General features: G+C 38.4%; 1 protein-coding gene across 2 annotated transcripts in view; it reads right to left on the bottom strand.

Annotated features, from left to right (window-relative positions):
- Positions 1 to 1,818: 1,818 nt before the first annotated feature.
- The window catches only part of ATP6V1H (ATPase H+ transporting V1 subunit H), a 48,101-nt gene continuing 32,185 nt past the window's right edge, over positions 1,819 to 17,734 (bottom strand). For both annotated transcript variants that reach the window (XM_041473675.1, XM_041473676.1), the window contains exons 13-14: positions 13,964 to 14,077; positions 1,819 to 2,834 (exon numbers count right to left, since the gene is read on the bottom strand). In XM_041473675.1, the coding sequence (XP_041329609.1) occupies positions 2,774 to 2,834; positions 13,964 to 14,077 (175 nt within the window). In that variant the 3' untranslated portion in view covers positions 1,819 to 2,773. The remainder of the gene's footprint in view (positions 2,835 to 13,963; positions 14,078 to 17,734) is intronic.

Raw genomic sequence — 17,734 nt, 5'->3', positions numbered from 1 at the left:
CTTTTGGATGACTTTCCTGATTCCAAAGGTTAAAAGCTCACCAGCTCTATCCTCCTTTCTCTCCTGGGACCACAGATGAAGGCCTTTCACTGCCAACAAGCAGGATGGGAGATGAACCCACATCTGGAAATTGCTCTGCAGCTCTCTGCTATTCCAAGATTCCCCAGGACCTGTAGGACACCATGAGCAGTCTGACCCCTGCAGAAATCTCAGCTCTGGCAACTTCAGTCCAAATTACTGGTTGCACAACAAAGTCCTCCATAACACCCTCCGCTGCAGGCTTCCAGGCTTCTTAAGGTACAATTGTTGGCAGGAACTCACTCAGATCCAACCTCTGAGCCACCTGAACATTACCATTGGCAGCTGGAAATCTCAGAGCTTGCAGGCTTTCAGGTTTCACAGGCACCAGGACATCAACAACATACAGGGATGTAAGTGAAACTTCAGCACCATTGCTTTAATTAGAGAGCTGTTGGACACAGGGTGGTAACTACATGTCAGAGAATGCCAGGTATATAAACACACCACATGATGAAGAATTAAATTATGCACAGGACAATACTAGCAAAGCAGGAGAGGACAATTTATTTGTATAATACATTAAAATAATACTCAGATGTTTTAGGTCAACCTCTGTAAGCAATTTTGTCTCATGTTATGAATAACTTGGCTATTTCTAGCTCCTCCAGAATTGAAGAGGTTTCCAGTGGTAGTATTCATCATGTTTACTTCTATGATTCAATCCCAGACCTCCTTACACAGCAGTGCTTTAGTGTTCCCTTTGGAAAAGAAAATACACTTGGTTTTGAAGGTGGGGAGACATTCCTTTCTCATTAATGCCATGTCACAGTTCTTGGACCCAACATTACAGTTGTAACCATAGGACCAATCTTTTAGAGCAGTCTTAGACCCTGCTTACATTGACAAGTGTGACACGAAAAACTGATTTGTAGAGCAAGACACTCGGTGCTACTTCAGCATTCACTCTGCATGCATTTCTAAAAGCCATACTTCAAACAAAATCTTACAAGGTCCAGTAGGCTGAACACTGGCCACATAGCCAAGGCACACAGGATGTACAGCGTGACATCCATCATGCGAGATGTACATCCTGAGCCTCAGCTTGATTGGAGAAGAAGCCCATTCATGGGCTGACACCACCATGCTATGTAAATTGAAGTGTGAAATGCAGGGAGGACTCAGACATTCATTTCAAGAGCATTTAACTGAACCAAGGTAAGAATGACAGTGTAGGTGCACCCTTGTTCTCCCAGCTGCTTCCCATACCAACAGTATCCCCCAGCACTGTAGGAACACGCAGTAGAGTTAAGATCATGCAGTACTGAGTTAAGATCTAGTCACATAAACTGACTTTAGTCGGAGTGAAGGTTAATTCTTCTCAGGCTTCAGCACCTAGTCTTGTGATACTGACTACAATATCAAGGCCTTTGCCTTCTATATGCAAAAGTAAGCAACAGTCATTAAGCTACACAATCCCAATTTTAATTAAGCAGATCAAGAAATCATCAACCTGTAGTCCTCTAACTCTCTTCTCTCTTCATTACAACAGTGGTCAAATTTTAATTACATATGATGAAAATTCAGGCTGGATAAGCAAAGTTTTCCCAATTAGTCTTTTCACTTGATGTCAAAGTACTCTAAGCTTCCCCAGAGACTTGTACCTCAAATGACTTACTGACGAGATTAAGAACTATGTTCACTTTTTAATTCTAATAATGAATCACAAGAATATTAACTGCTTGTTGTTGCAAGAGCCTGGAGCCAGGCTTCTATCTATGCAACAAAACTATTTTCATATGCCAAGACAAGATCATCTTAAATTTATGGATTACATATTTTATACTGTCAGAAGCTAAAAAACACAGAATATATTGATAGCCAAATTATCTGGCTTAATATAAAAGAGATATAATGGATTTTGGAATGAAACCAGAACCCTAACATTTACAAGTATTTTCAATAACCACAAACTCCATGAAATTACAATTTCAGCAGTTAGTAGTGCACATTAAGAAAAAAAAAACACCCTGAACACCCTGAACTTGATCTCTGATCTACAGCCTTAACCACTGGTGTTATACAGCTGGACTAATAATCTTGAGGGTATGTTTTCCCTGATGGAGGAGTGCTCATTTTCTTTTCCTCTTCTTATTTCCAGATTTTTTAATGTAGTTTCTAACAAGAGAAGTACCCCACCCCGCACCGCCCCCCAAAAAAGCCCCACCCATACACTTGCTTTTATATGCAATTTTAACACTATTTTGAGACTTGGTATATATTTTAGTATTGATAATCAACATTTCTTAGGCTAGTGCACTTTCTATGAAACACTAAGTCAACACTTTATTAATTTGTCTGAGACATAAGGGGACAACTTTTCTTGGAAAGTGACAACACTGATAAGCCACTAAAAGAAAAGAACAATTTTTCTAGGCTAATTATAACATCCATTATGGAACGCATATCCTTTAATAACAGTCTTTATTATGAGAATAAATACATAAAACAAATGCAATATATTAGCCACATTTCTTCATATACATTCAGAATAGAACAAGAAGCTAATAGGCATAATCAGCAGAACTAGTGGAACAAACAAATTTTTAGTAAGCCAACAACACTAGAGGAAAGTTGGAATGTTTATGCACCCGTAGCAGACAAAGAGCATGTGATTTCAGAATTTCCTTTGTATTCATTTAAAGAGAAACACACAGTAGTTGTAAGCACGAACTGCATGAACTGATGGAAGTGTTTAGCTCCGTGCAGTGGCCGTCTGAGGTTGTTCTGACTGCAACTGCTTCCCAAGGTATTCCCTGAAATACAACAAAAAATTAGATTGACAAATGTTCTGGAGGGTGGGGAGTGCAACAGTGGTGGGAATTACAAAGCGTATAAAGAAGAAAGAGCTTTAAGTTCAGAATTAATCCCTCAAAGAAGGTCAACTGGAGCAACAATGAGCACACCCAAGCATCCATCATCTGCCCTATGAAAATAAAGTACAAATCAAACATAACAAAGCTGTGTAGAAAAGGAAGGAGTCCAATGGAAACATTCAGAAGCCCTGACAACTGACACAGAACACTCCTGAAGCTGAAAAATTTTGCTTGTTAAATACATATTTTAGAAGCTGTGGCAAAACATTTAAAAGCACCCCTTTCAACAACCCAGCTGCAGGAGCACACACTGGCAATACAATAGGCAAGCAAATAGACACTAACTCAATAACTATATATTCAAGTGGAGAAAAATAAAATATAATCAGTCCAGGCCCACTGTATGCCAACATCTTCTTTAAAGTGTTTTCCTCACCTGCACTTTGAGGTGACTAAACCACTTACTTTCTATCTCTCAACACTGGAACATCTCCCAGGTTACTGGCACTTGCCCTGAGCAGCAGTGTCTAAATCCCATGAAAAATACTGCACAGTTCTTCTGAACATTACAGTCCTTCACTCTCTCTTGTGAAAGCAGATCAACACTTCACAAAAAAGAACCACAAAAAAGCTGAAAGCGGTCTTTAATAATAGTACCTGGGTTGCTGCTTGTCACAGAAAATACAATTATTGTACCACTGTATCAAGTGAAAGAGAGGTTTCAGGACTCGTGAAATGTAGGCGTTCTTTTTTCTACTACTGATCATACACTTAGTACTGTGCTTTCTCACTACACAGATATTTCAACCTACACAGGTTAAGCACTAGAAGCATCTCAGAGCGATTATGTTCAGAAAGAAGTCTCAAAAAAAACCCATAGAACTCAAGAGCATGTACTTTTGCTTTATTAAAAAATAAATTTAAAAGATCAGGTTTTTTGCACATTTCAAAAACTAGTTTTCAGCTTAGTGTCTTAGTGAACAGTTATCCCTTATGCATTGCAATTCCTATTGCACAATGAAGTTCAGCACCTCTACTGCACCACCCAACAGTACTTTTCTCTGTTTTAACATTAAACATCCAGAAAAGCAAAAGTTCCTATACAACATTAACTTCAAACACCTCTAGCAAAGAAAATAACATATAATTTGTATGCTGAACCACATGTTATGGTTTAGCACCTTCATTTACAGCTTCATCAGGTGTTGCTGTAAAATCACAGTATTTCAATGCTTGGGCTCCACTTAATGGATACAACTCCTGCCCGTAAACAACTCCTGCTCGTAACAGACAGGTTATCACCCTCAGAGTAGATGCTCCTGCTGGCAAAGAAGGAAATGAGCTGCTCTCTTGTGGTTTTGCAGGACTCAAAACTGTACCAGCAAAACAAAATTTGACAGTCATCCAAAAACACAGCCAGCAACTATGGAAGAGCTTCCACACTCACCAAACCTCTTTCTGCTCCCTCTATGCTTTTGGTTGTCTTTTTTTTTTTTTTTTTTTTTTTTTTTTTTATTTGTTTCACACCTACGTGCATGTACTGATTCTAGTACTTCTTCTCTGACATCCAGCCTCAAAACCAGCTGACGCTGCATACATGGCCCTGCTCATCATACTACAAGCCCACAACATTATTTATTCTTAAAGCAGATGAACCATATTGAATGTGAAATTCCCACACTATTACTTCAAAGTAGGAAAATCAATCAAGCTAATCATCCACAACACTAACTGTTGCAAAGCTTACATTGTTTCAGATGCATGGCCAAGGCTTTCTAAAAACCCCACTAGAGTGCAGTGCAGTCAGCAAAAATCTCCAAGGCAGCAGAGCAGCAGCACATTTTGTAGGTACTTGGTGCCTTCACAGACATATTCAACTTCCACAGTAAGTAGAGCAGTATCTTCCCTACAAAACCTTTTGTAGGTGTAAGGTTTAAGCCCAGGGTCAAGGAAAAGCTCTCATCCCATTTCCCCATATAGAATGAGTACCTGCAGCGACATCTCTACATTGTCACGCTGCAAATCCAAGTAAAAATCCCATAGTGTTCCTACCCCATCACCTCTTTAGCCACCACCAAGGGCAACTGAAATGCAAAAAGCTTGCATTACAAGCTGTTAGAAGGATCACTTAATTTTCTGTTTGGTTAGCACTTTCATGTGAGGGTCACTGGTTAACCCAGGACAAGTTATTGCATGGTCTAGATGAGATGAACATGGAATCATAGAATGGTTTGGGTTGGAAGGGACCTCAAAGATCATCTGATTCCAAACCCTCTGCCAGGGCAGGGACATCTTCCACTACACCAGGTTGCTGAGAGCCCCCTCCAAGCTGGCCTTGAATACTCCACAGGATGGGGCATCCACAGATTCTCTGGGAAACCTCTTCCAGTGTCTCACCATGCCCACAGAAAATAATTCTGATACCTAATCTAACTCAGCCCTGTTTTATTTCACAGCCATCATCCCTTGGCCTTGTGAGAAGGCCCTCTCCAGCCTTCCTGTTGGCCTCCTTTAGCTACTGTACAGGTGCTCTAATATCTCCCCAGAGACTCCTCTTGTCCAGCCTTAACAACCCCAGCTCAGAGCTTTTCCTCACAGAACAGGTCTTCCATGCTTCTAAATCATCTTCATAGGTCTCCTCTGGACCTGCTCCAAAATGTTAAGCAGGACCCTGTTCTTCCTCTGCTAAAATACATATTAAAAGAATAAAAAGATTCAAATATATTTTATAAATACTGGTATTTCGTCCCATTAGGAGGTTAAGAAGCATTGTCAGCTCCAAACTTCACTCGTAAGTTGGACATAAGTGTCCATCCCCATGCTATTACAAATTAAGGGTCTAGGACTTTATCCTGCACTGATACTTTGTTAAATCTTAAGAGAAAAACTGGGATTTTAAAATTATCATTTACCTCGCAAAATTAAAGTCACCTGTAAGAATGCAAGCATTCAATACATTGCACTATAAGAGCATGTATGATGAAAGGATGGATCTTGTCATAAGGTAGCAAATCGGTTAATAAAATAATCAAAATAGCATCTGAGATTTGTGGTGCATGCTACAACGGAAAGTAATGAAGTAGGTATTAGACTTTTTTTTTTTTTTAATTGCAAGCTATAAGCCCAAGAACTGGACCACTACAAGGTATTTTAAACCATTTTCCTCACATTGTAACAGAAAGGCCTTTATAACAAGATCCGTTTTAGCCATCTTCTTATTTCCTTCAACATAAAACCATCCTTATTAAAAGCAGATGAACCTAGTGTAAAAAAGTTTGCATTTGAACATAACAGCATTCAAACATGAAACAACTGATTCACTATAAATTTACAAGAACAAAAAATATTACCTCTGCACTGCAGAAAAGCTTCAAATGTGCAAGTGTAGTACATCACTTCTGAGACTAGCTATAAAATCTGCCATTTCTCCATTAAAGCTCAGACCAACAAGACTTGAAACACCACACACTTTCACTTCCCTGGTCACCCAAAAGTCTGACAGTGAAGCATAAGTAATTTCCATTTGCAAATTAATCTTTTCATTCTTACTAGAACAACCAAGTAAGATTCCTTCCACACTAGAAATTCCCCCTTTTTGAGGCCTCTTTTTAGACACACATTTTCTGCTGTTCCCAAAGTGCTTTTTCCAAGAAGAAAGGGAATCTTACAGGTGAATACATTAATTAATTTTATCTCAAATTCTTATTCTAATTTGTTTCTTCCTTTTGTTTAATTTAATCAGTTTTTGTTTCTCATGAGAGCCACTGACACCTTGAAGCAGAGATATACTTAAATGTCATAATTGAAACAAATGCTTAAAAGTTTATTTAGGAAAAGGCACACAGAACTGATCCAACATGTAAACTCGGTGAATATGGAATAAGGAGATTGCAAACTAGTACAAGACACCACCTACAAATTTTATACTAATATATACCATACACTAAAAGATCATTGTCAACAACAAATAACCTATGATAAAAGGGAAAGTTATAAGACACACACAACAAATCCCTAGGGGCCATGTGTTAAAAGAAACAAGCCTTGAAGTTTAAATAGTACTACTGTGAGAGTTATACTCCAAATCCCAGTGCAGTCAGATTTACCTGTCCTTTAAAGGACACTGAAAATTAACGGGCAAAGGAAGAAAAGTAGATGAAGCACAGAATAAAGGAAGGGTGAAATTTTCATATTTTCTCTTTTCTTACATTTAACTCTTGTATCCTGGTTATTAAAGAAGTTATCAAAAATATTTCACAGTCTTGAATATCTGCAATCTCTAGTTTGGTTTAGCAGATTGAGGTTCCCAAGAAACAGAATGCCTTTCTTCAAGAAAAACCAAAATTAAAATATTGATTTTATTTTTCTCTATCTAAACAACATAAGTCTAGAGTCCCATACTTTTGAAAATGAAATTGAAAAGCTAGTTCTAAAGAAATCCTTCAAAAAGTCTGCCACTTGACTCAATATACTCAAAAGACATTGCCAACATACACTGTTTACAGACAAATCAAAGATATGACAAATAGTTAAACAAACAAGTTCACAGGCAGCAGATAAAATAGTTTGAACAAACTGATCAGTTTTGCCAGCCTTATGTTGCATTTCTTTTAGAGGTCTAGTAACATGGAGAGAAGTTATTAGACTAGAAAGAGATAGCCAGTTTCACTAATTTATTGTGGCTTTACAGGTAGGTATTTGAATTACACAACTGATGTACTCCCAATTCTAAGCAGGCTAAACTAACCCATGAAAACATTGTCTTGTAAGTGTTACACTCCACAGATTAGCCATCCCTGGAACCTCTGAGCAGTACACATTAAGTGGCAACACCATGACAAGGTTGGAACCATCTCTCTAGTCTCCATCTAATCCAATGTGAGGCAGAGCTGGAACACCCACCCTTTAACCCATTCCAGCTGTGTAGGCCTGTTTCTCACATGACACTCAGGGTATTCTGGTGAGACAGCACTTTTTGTTCATTTAACTCCCAAGTAAATTGCAGTGAATTGCTTTCTACAAATAAGCTCCCATGAACATGGTTACTGCAGAGTCACATTAACACTGGTGGTGGCTGGGAGAAAAGCAACTGGAGCTCCACAGGGGCCACCACAGGTGCATTTGCCTCCCCACAGAGCCACAGTCAGAGAAGCCAGGAAAGAAAATAAAGAAACTAGGTTCAAATCAAACCTGGAGTGATGTCAATATTTGGTTCTTGATATGTAATATTAACCTGTCTTACTGCTGGATCCAAAGTTATAATGCTGCACATTTTTATGTATCTTTTCTATATATAGTATAGAAGAAAAAAAAATATATATATACTCCCCAATATCATCATCTTCACAGAAGTAAACAGGAAGACAACAGTTATAAAAGTAGTAAAGTAACAAACAGAGACACTTCCGAGAGAGCTGGGCTGGGAAGACTGCTAAAGCTGGAGTGCTATCACTGGAGAACTGCTGGTCTCTTTTGTCATTTGTTTACTGAACACAATTTTCCTCTTTGACTCAGTGGATTTATGCACTATGAAACATTTCAATTTTAAAATGGTATTAAAGAATATAAAATATGTGTCTGTTATACCAATGCCTACCATGAGTAGTTTTGAAGGTAAGTCATCACAAACCAACAACAAAAACAAAAAACAAACCTACACAGCAGAATTAAAGCCATTTTGACCAAACAGCTTGGGCCTCCAACACATCCAACTGAAGATTTTTATAAAGTATCTTTTCCAGTGGAATCGTGGTGATTTTCACCATGTATCTTCTTGACCTATAAATGTGGCTGCGAATCTCAAGACAGAAAAGATACTGCAAACATCTCTGCAATTCTCAATACTTAGTTTAACTGATTCCACCTTATACAAATGAATAGAACAAAAGCCAACTGCCAAGATAAACCAAATCTAGGACATTGTTTCTGTTTAATTTTTCACAGTAAAGAGATGCTCAACATTCTGATGTGCACATAAAAACTAAACAGTCTGAATGGTTGTACAGAAAGATTATGAACATCACATGAGAGGTGCTTTGTGCTCCAAAGAGCCCTTTCTTCAGCTGAATGCAGTAATACTAATAGACAATCTACAGATTATCACGATTACTGAAAACATTACTCATAGCATGGTTTAAAGCCCTCTTCACAACATGAAATGCAGCATTAATGTGAGTCTTCAAACTGAGACATCATAAGAACCTCCTTTCCTCTCAGCAGTTTCCCTGGTTTTGTCCAATCTTTGAAAGTTATTCTAGACTTCCAGTTCAAAACTTCACATACAAGCTATGAAGAAACAGCAGATCAATGAGCTCTTATAGCAAAGCTATTACTTAAACATTTGATTTTAAAAGAAAATAAACTGTGAAATCCAATTCAATGTGTGTCTTTCTACCAGAGAGACAAAGCACACACCATTTTTCACTTTTAAGATATGCTATGAACTAACACACATAGCCATTCTGTGAATTTAAAAAACCCACTTGACTAAGCCTTGCAATGTGGTTTGAAAACAGTTTCATATTTAAACAGAAGATTTAGTTACCACAAAGAACTTTTTTGCTTACAACACTTAAGAGCTTTTTATGCAAGAATGACCGACATAATAGTGTTTCACTGAATCTTCCTATCAGGAAATCAAGTTTTTGAAGAACACTAATCAGAAATAAATTATGAAAAAGTTACTTCTTTGGTGACATGTTTTTCAGCATAGTTCATGAAAACGAGCAATTTCTTTGAAAAAAGAAAATGCAAACTGAGCAGGATGTCTGATATCTTCCATGCTAACATGAGCTCTAGAAATATTAAAAAGTGTTTCTGCAAAGAGTAGAGATCTCATGACAGAAAACATGAGCACAGTGTGAATCCCAGAGAGCAGATGCCAAATAAAAAACACAGCCTCTACACCTACATGGAATGAAGTTTTACAAGAATACATATTTATGTACAAATAAAAAGATGGAACACTCTACTAGATATCAAGTGTGCCTGTAATTAATTGGTTTTTTGCTTAACTGGTCTCATTCCAGCTAGGAACTGTCTCTTAAAAAAGACTAATTTTTATCAGAGACACTATCTTCTCAAGCTTTTCATTTAGTTAACTTCTGTTAACTACTGAAAGGGAATTGTAGCAATAATGAAAGCTAAGAACCAGAAGAAGTAAATATAGTGGAAGTCATTATCCTGCAGGTATTGTTTCCTAGATTTAAGCCTACTACTTCATCAAGCATTCCACACCTCAGTGTTGGGATGGGGGAAAAAGTAAGGGGTGAGGGTGGGTGCAAACTTTGTGGCTGCCAGTTAACAACCACTACACCCTGCACTTCTCACTCCCAAATGCAGGCATTTGTACAGACGCTATCTGCAGAGTAACAGTTTCTAAATATAGCATATTGCAAACCCTAGGCAGTTTCAGATTTTTTACCATCTCCCTGCAGAATTCCTCATTTTAAAAGATGGAGAGCAAGTAATTTTGTCTGGGCTGTGCATTTAGAAAATCATGTATGAACATGTTGTGTATTCAAAGCTTGTCCAATTTGTTGCTTCATTCAGTATGCCCTTTATGAATTCCACTTCCATACCATACTTGATCATGCTGAAGTGACACATCCTTACTCCCACTGTTTCGCACCTGCCAACATACTCATACTCTTCATGTCAGTATCAAGGAGGAGGTCAGGAGTCCTATGCCCAAGGAGGTAAATGTCTGAGGGAAGCCTGTGCTGGAGCAAGGTCCCAACAAGGATCTGCAGATCCCTGGAGAGAGAAGCCCATACTGGAGCAGGTTTCCTGGCAGGACTTGTGACCCTGTGGACGGACACATGCTGGAGCAGCCTCTTCTTGAAGGACTGCAGCCCGCAGAAGAGTGACCCATGCTGCAGTAGTTTGGGGAGGGCTGGGATTGCCCATGGGACTGACTCATGTTAGAGAAGTTCATGAAGAAATGTCTCCCATGGCAGGGGAGCCCATTATGGAACAGGGAAAGTATTCCTCTCCCTAACCAGGGGGAGAAAACAATGTGTGACAAACTGGCCATTACCCCCATTCCATCTACCTGCAGCCCTAGGTGCGGAGGTAGAGCTCAGAAGGAGGGAGGGGCGGAGAGAAGGTGTTTTTAAGGTCATATTTACTTCTCACTATCTTGCTCTGGTTTTGTTACTAATAAATTCAATTAATTATCTCTAATTTGAGCCTGTTTTGCCTGTGACAGTATTTGGTGAGTGGTATTTCCCAGTCCTTATCTCAGCTCAGGAATCCTTCGTTGTATTTTCTCTCCCTGTCCAAGCACGGAGGAGAGCAATACAGCAGCTTTCGTGGGTGCATACACCCAGGGTCAACCCACTACACAGGTTCTTACTACCAGCATGGGGTGCCATGACTAACACAATTCAAGGCAGATTGAAACTCAGGATTAATTCCCATGTACAGGCAGTAAGTGATGCTAAAAAGATAATTTTGCTCCTCGCTTCATCAAGTGCATGATCATTTAACATGCAAATGTAACTGGAATATTTCACTTGAACTTATCTCATCTGAAAAGCTGACAGCAGCTATTGCTTTTGCCAATGTAGCTTCACCATTTAAGAGAATGCCTGACAGTCTGATTTCCCCCCATTAATCCCTGACTTAAAAACCCCTAAGGGAAAGCCAGTTGAGCAGCCTGTAATGAACTACTCAAATTACTTAGGAGTTAATTATCTCTAAGTTAAGCTAACAGTCGAATGCTACTGCTGTGTTTTAGGCAGAATACTACTTCAGCTGCCCCATGGCACTCCCTCAGTCCAAGTACCACAAGTTTTCCTTACTCTGTTAGCTCCAGGCACAACACTTGCACCAAGCCTCACTGTGGCAGAGCAAAGCTTCATTTTCTAATCTTTCTCTCCGTTAACCTTCAGTAAAAGCCTGACTATCTCTGTCACACGTGTCACAGACAGTAATGCCAAATTGTTCTGTGCCAGTTAAACTCAAGGAAAAAAACACAATTGCTTTGAGTGAAATAACTGTAATTCCAGAATAAGGGGAAGCAAGAGGAAAAATGTTTATTGTTTCCCCAGCTCTGAAGAGCAAGGGAAACAAAACCTTGAAGTTGCTGAATAACATATCTTACGACAATGCAAAGCTTAGTAAGTAGGCACTTAAATCACAGTGTGTGGCAGTCAGGGACTCAGCTTGTGTGGTGAGAAGAGACAGCAATGAAACAGAAGAGCTCCCAACACTCATCAAAAGCCAGATCTACACAAAGACAGATCTAGCTTCCCACATACAAACAGTGTGTCATTTCCTTCACTTAAGCTGCAAGTCCATGCCAGGGGGAACACTACTTTGGCAAATAAGAGCCAAGGACAATGTGTCCCAGAGGCTTGTTCCACTATGAATTAAACAAGAAAACATTCCCTACAGAGATGACAATGTGAATCTGGAAGTGGCACTAACTTGCACAGATTCTTTTTACTGACACCTCTGAAGATCTGAAACTAGGTACTTTTGCCATCTCCCCCTCAGTCTCAAGTCCAAAGGTTCACAAACTGTGAAAAGCAGGCACAGAAATGTTCATACCATTAAAAAACCAAAACAAATCTAGAAGATCAGATGTGATGTTTTTACAAGTAGTAGTCTCTCACTGAAAGTGAGAAAAAGCCAGGCTTGGCATTCAGGAAAACTTTTCCTACCAGTGAGGTTTGTGCTGGAGAAAGACCAAAGGCCTTCCTATAAGATTTTCAAGACATCAGAACACACATGAAATAAAACCCATCCCTACTGCAGAAGGCAGTATCAGTAACTAAACTTTCCGTGCTGTAATCTCAATTTAGTAGCAGCTGGTTTGTAATACTCAGAATGTTTCAAATGTATCAGAAAAGCATAGTGAGAAAAGAAATGTATTAAACTGAGAAGCAGGGTGGAGCACAATATACAATAATGATCAAAAATTATATTGAACATGACCATGTGTTTAGACTCCAACTCCGCACACTCAGAAATTTCATGTGATTAATCCAAGTACTCATTACAGATGGAGAGTATTAGCTGGATTTTTCCTAGTAGGGTATTTGAAGACGTGTTTCTCTTTTATAGAAAGGTTCCCAGAGTATGTGAGGGAGTAGGATAAAATTAATATAACATGCACGAGAGTTAAAACCCATATTGTTCAGAAGGGTAGGGAGAAATTTAGCTTTGTTTTACCTATGATACACTGCAGAGAGAGACAATGGGAACTTTTTGTCAACTTAGCCAGCCTGTCACAGCAAAGAGGTGACTTAACCTGTCAGAAGGGGCTTGGTAGACCTTGTTCCCCTACCACTTTCACACTGCTAGCATCATCCCAACTCAGCCTTTCAAAAAGTTGACATTCTGTCATAGGTGACAAAATTAACAGAAGTTATAGATATGTCCAAGCACTAAGTTTTTCAGAAATAAATGTTCTTTAAATTCAAAATTAAATTAGTCTTTTGTATCTCAACACTTATGTTCCAATACACTCAGATGTATTCCTGTATTTTATCTTCCTTTAAGGCAATGCCAGACTGAAAATATGAGCTCTGGTGCACTCATAATTAATAACCACACACAGCTCAAATAAATTCATAGAATCATTACAGAATGTCATGACTTGGAAAGGAACCACAAGAACCATTGAGTCCAGCTCCTGGCACTGTACAGGGCCAGCCCAAGAGTCATACCAAGTGTCTGAGAGCATTGCCCAAAACACTCCGAACTCTGGTGCTGTGACCACTTCCCTTGGGAGCCTATTCCAGTGCCCAATCACCCTCTGGATTAAGAACTTTTTTCTAATACCCAACCTAAGCTAAAATACATTGCTCAAGTGAATTACTTGTGTGACATTCAACCATGTAAGGAAGCTTCTCAAATAAACTACCTACTACATGATTTTCCAAAACACACAGAAAAACTAAGTTCTTACCATAAGCATCATATTATTCTGCTGTTTAAAAACTGCTGTCTTAAGACATAAAAATGTTATTTCTTCCCTAAAAGACATCTACTGTCTTGAATCCTGTCTCCACAACAAAGATTGCTCATGGTTATTAGTATGTTAAATAATCTTCACATACCAGTTGTGAACCATCAGCTTCTGCACAGCCAGCAGTGCATTATAACGAACTTGCTGGTCTTCGTGATGCATGTGGTTCATGACCAGCTGCTTACCACCAAGCTGTTCAATCACTCTGAAAAACAGGAGAACAGCAAGTTTTTTGACATTACTTTCAATTCTGGGTAGCTATCCTATCCAACCACTTCCCATCCAAGGCATTAAGAGGTTAAGTTTAAATTATATAATATTGATTTTATTAAAATTATTTATTTGCCAAGACACACATCTCACCTGACGTGTTACAAATACATATTATCTTCCGTAATAACTACTGATTTTTTTTAAGAAAAGATTTTTTAAGAATTCACAACAGAGAGTGTTTATACTGGACTCCTGTTTGCTACTTTGAAATAAATAATCAAGAAACGAACCCTTTTCAGAAAGGGTTATTTACTTTACCAGCTCTGGAAAAGGGTTTGCAGGGTACAGCATTATCAATTATTAGGTAGGAAAGGTAGTTCCCTCCACCCCATAAATGGATGATAATCAGGTCACTCCATTTTTTGCAAGAATAAAACCTCAATCTCTTCTGGCACTGTCTAAATACAGAAGAATGCTTGTAACCACACCAACATCTACTAAATCACCCACCTCATACATATAGTGCTTTTTGAAATTCAAACTGTACTAGAGCCACAATTACTCCTGCACAAGATAAAGAACTGGCTGTTAAGGTACCATTCCCAGAAAAAGGATATGCTTCAGCTGCATCTTTCACTACAAACTTCACCACCACAGCCAGCCTTAACTTTTTAACAGCTATACCAAACCCTATGAAATACTGATGAAGCCTTGTATTGCATGCCATGAATGTGTTACTTCTTAATAAAACTGGTGGAAGGCAACACACTTAAAACCTGAAAAAGTATCACCATCCAGATGACTTCACATGCAGCATTTCAGTCTGTCATAACAGTAAGTTTGGAGAGAATTTGCACGGAATATATAAGTTGATTTACTCACTGACTTTCATATGTTTTTTTACATCAGTTCTCTCGCTTAGTAGTTTAACATGCTATCCTGTGAAGACACTATCATTTGCTTTAGAGGCTTAACCTGATGTTGTCCTACCATTCTAAGCTTGCATTAGCTATCTGCATGTAATACTGCTCTTTTGATGGCCAGATTAATGCATTGCTGCTGCACAACACAATGTATTTTTGCAAACTACAGAACAGGTATGAAGACATATCATGAAGATGAAAAAGAGAATTTTCAATTTCATTTTATAACTCAGTCAAAACTATCCTTAAGACCACGGGGAATATTATTTCGCAATAATATTCAAACATTTGTTTCATGAAGCAGAAATGGATTCAGAAAAGTGCAATTGTTTCAAGCTGGAAAATTCTTGCCAAGAATTCAAGTTGTTAGCAATGTAACAGTTTCAAAAAAACCTTTATGTCTGCCTTATGCAGCCTCACCTTTTTAATGAGTTAAATATAAAACCACTGCACACAAAGGCAAGAAGTATGAAACACAAACAATAATTTTTTCTCTATTAAAGGACTGACTTAAGCCACTGCATTTTCAGGAAGTGAAAGGATGTGAAAGAGGCATTAAACTCAAAAGCTTCCTTATGTTAGAAGAATGCAAGAACCAGAATGAAAGGCTAAAAGCCTATAATCACAAATGGTAATAGGATCTTTCAGATGACAATACATCACTGAAATTATGGCTGAAAACATGAGGAGTTGAAGAACAGCATTATCATTCTTGCATAATGCTGCCTACAGGTACAAATCACTTCCCAGCCATGGGCTTAACCCAAAGGTCTAAACAATGAAGAAGGTTCACCGTGAATCATATTCCTTCAAGTTCCAAATATGTCCAAAACACTATATTTAGTTTCCCCTCTTCTCAACTGCTGCTTATTTTACAGAAGTAATAGAGCCCAGTGGAACAGTTACATGTGCACATCTTCTGCAGTGACTGCTCCCCATAACATCACTGCACTACGCCAAAATAGTGTCATTTCAAAAAAGTCTCTGGATGCTGAAGATTCAGGGTTTAACATGACCCATTTAGAGGGAGAAAGAAGACATAGCAGATAAAGACAAATGAATACAATTTAGACTCTTATAGCAGAAAACAAATATAAAATCCACACTACTAATCTTAAAGCCAGGGTGAAAAAGGGAATGCAAGCTTTTTTCTGAATCCTGAGCTAAAAAAGAGAATGGCTCCAGCTGTCCATCTCTTATACATGTAAACACAAAGCCCACATTCATAGCATTCAAGAAATTCTAAGTGTTGATCATACATAACAATAACCTGTGGGCCACATGGAAGCTGTGCTGGTGGTCTGCGTTTATTTTTAGCGACAGGAAGCAACAGTGCTAAATTTTATTTCTGCTGTTACACTCTCAAAAGAGATGTATAAAATATACTCTCAAAATCTTTGTAAGCCTCATGGGAAGCCCACAGTGCTATTGTCTCAACAATTTCATCCACAATGTGTAATTTTGAAAGCAATTTAAAATTATTTAAGCATTGGAGAACAGCCATGAAAAAACACAGTATCTTGTTAATAAGCATTTCTTTTGTCAGACAAAGGGAAAGATTAGCCAGAACTGAAGCTCTAGGTCTCCACTGTGCCCAGCAGGTGAAGTCAAGTAGTTTTAGTATCCAATTCATCTCTGCAATCTTCCAAGGCTAAAGGATGAACCAGTTAGGAGTTCACAATAAACACTTAAAAGAAACAAAAGTATTTAGGACACCTGAATTCTTCTACTCTTCTAAACCAAGGAACTGTATCCATTCCTCAAGTGAGTCATGAGCAATGAGAGTGTGAAATATCAATCACGAGTGGGAGCAGTACACAACCATGTATCAAAAAACCATCAGAAATGGATTATCATGCTGGAATGGACACATAATTCATAGGTATTTTAAGGTTTTAGTTAGTTCCAAAATTGCTGAAGTCATATTTGGTAAAACTAAATTGGATTACCAATGTAATTCTTTAAAAGAAAGAGACTGAGGCATTTCAGTTTGTTCAATTGAACATAAAGCTAAATAAGCCAAGACTGTAAACAGAAAGCAGCTAAAGTATTAGAATTGAGATAACAGTGTGGGTTAGAACAGTATCTAGGCCACTTTTTATTTGCTGATGACCACTTCTTTTGAAGGCTGGCACATTGCTGAATAGGCTTAACAGCCTGGGAGCTAAGTGGAGCTATAGTCCTAACAGCTACACATTTTCCCAACTACAGAGAGAAGGATACAGGTCCTGTTTATCCACTCTTCTGCTTTCATAGCTTTGCTCCAGCTTTGCATCCTAGCCCACACATTCATGTAAATGCACACAAACTGTTTAAAGATCATGGCAAACATGTAATAAAATTATTTCATATAAAGAGCAGTTCAAAGCAAGAACAACCAGCATTAGCCAGTCCTCCAGCTTTGCCACTTGCAGCACTATTAGTTTCCACCTTACTGAAGGATATCTTGCCTTTTCTTCAAATACCATTTCAATTCTTACAAGACTACAAGGGCTGTGAGTATTTCTGCAGTCAACAAATCTTCCTAGCATACATATGGCCTGGAGTTTCAGTCTGTTGTCCATGATTCCACTACTGTCAAGACAGCAGTCTGAAGTGTTCATGAAATTCCCAACAAGGCTAGAAGACTGTTCTCATCTTATCTATTGAGCTGATTTTAGCTGAGGTAGTTAATTTTCCTCTTTGTACTAAAACCAGTGTTGATTTCATTATTGTGGAGCAGCATT

Source organism: Pyrgilauda ruficollis, unplaced genomic scaffold (genome assembly GCF_017590135.1).
Source record: "Pyrgilauda ruficollis isolate IOZ18807 unplaced genomic scaffold, ASM1759013v1 scaffold30, whole genome shotgun sequence".
Classification (NCBI taxonomy): Eukaryota; Metazoa; Chordata; class Aves; order Passeriformes; family Passeridae; genus Pyrgilauda; species Pyrgilauda ruficollis.
The sequence above is the reverse complement of the archived record's forward strand: the minus strand, read 5'-3'. Positions and strand labels throughout refer to the sequence as shown.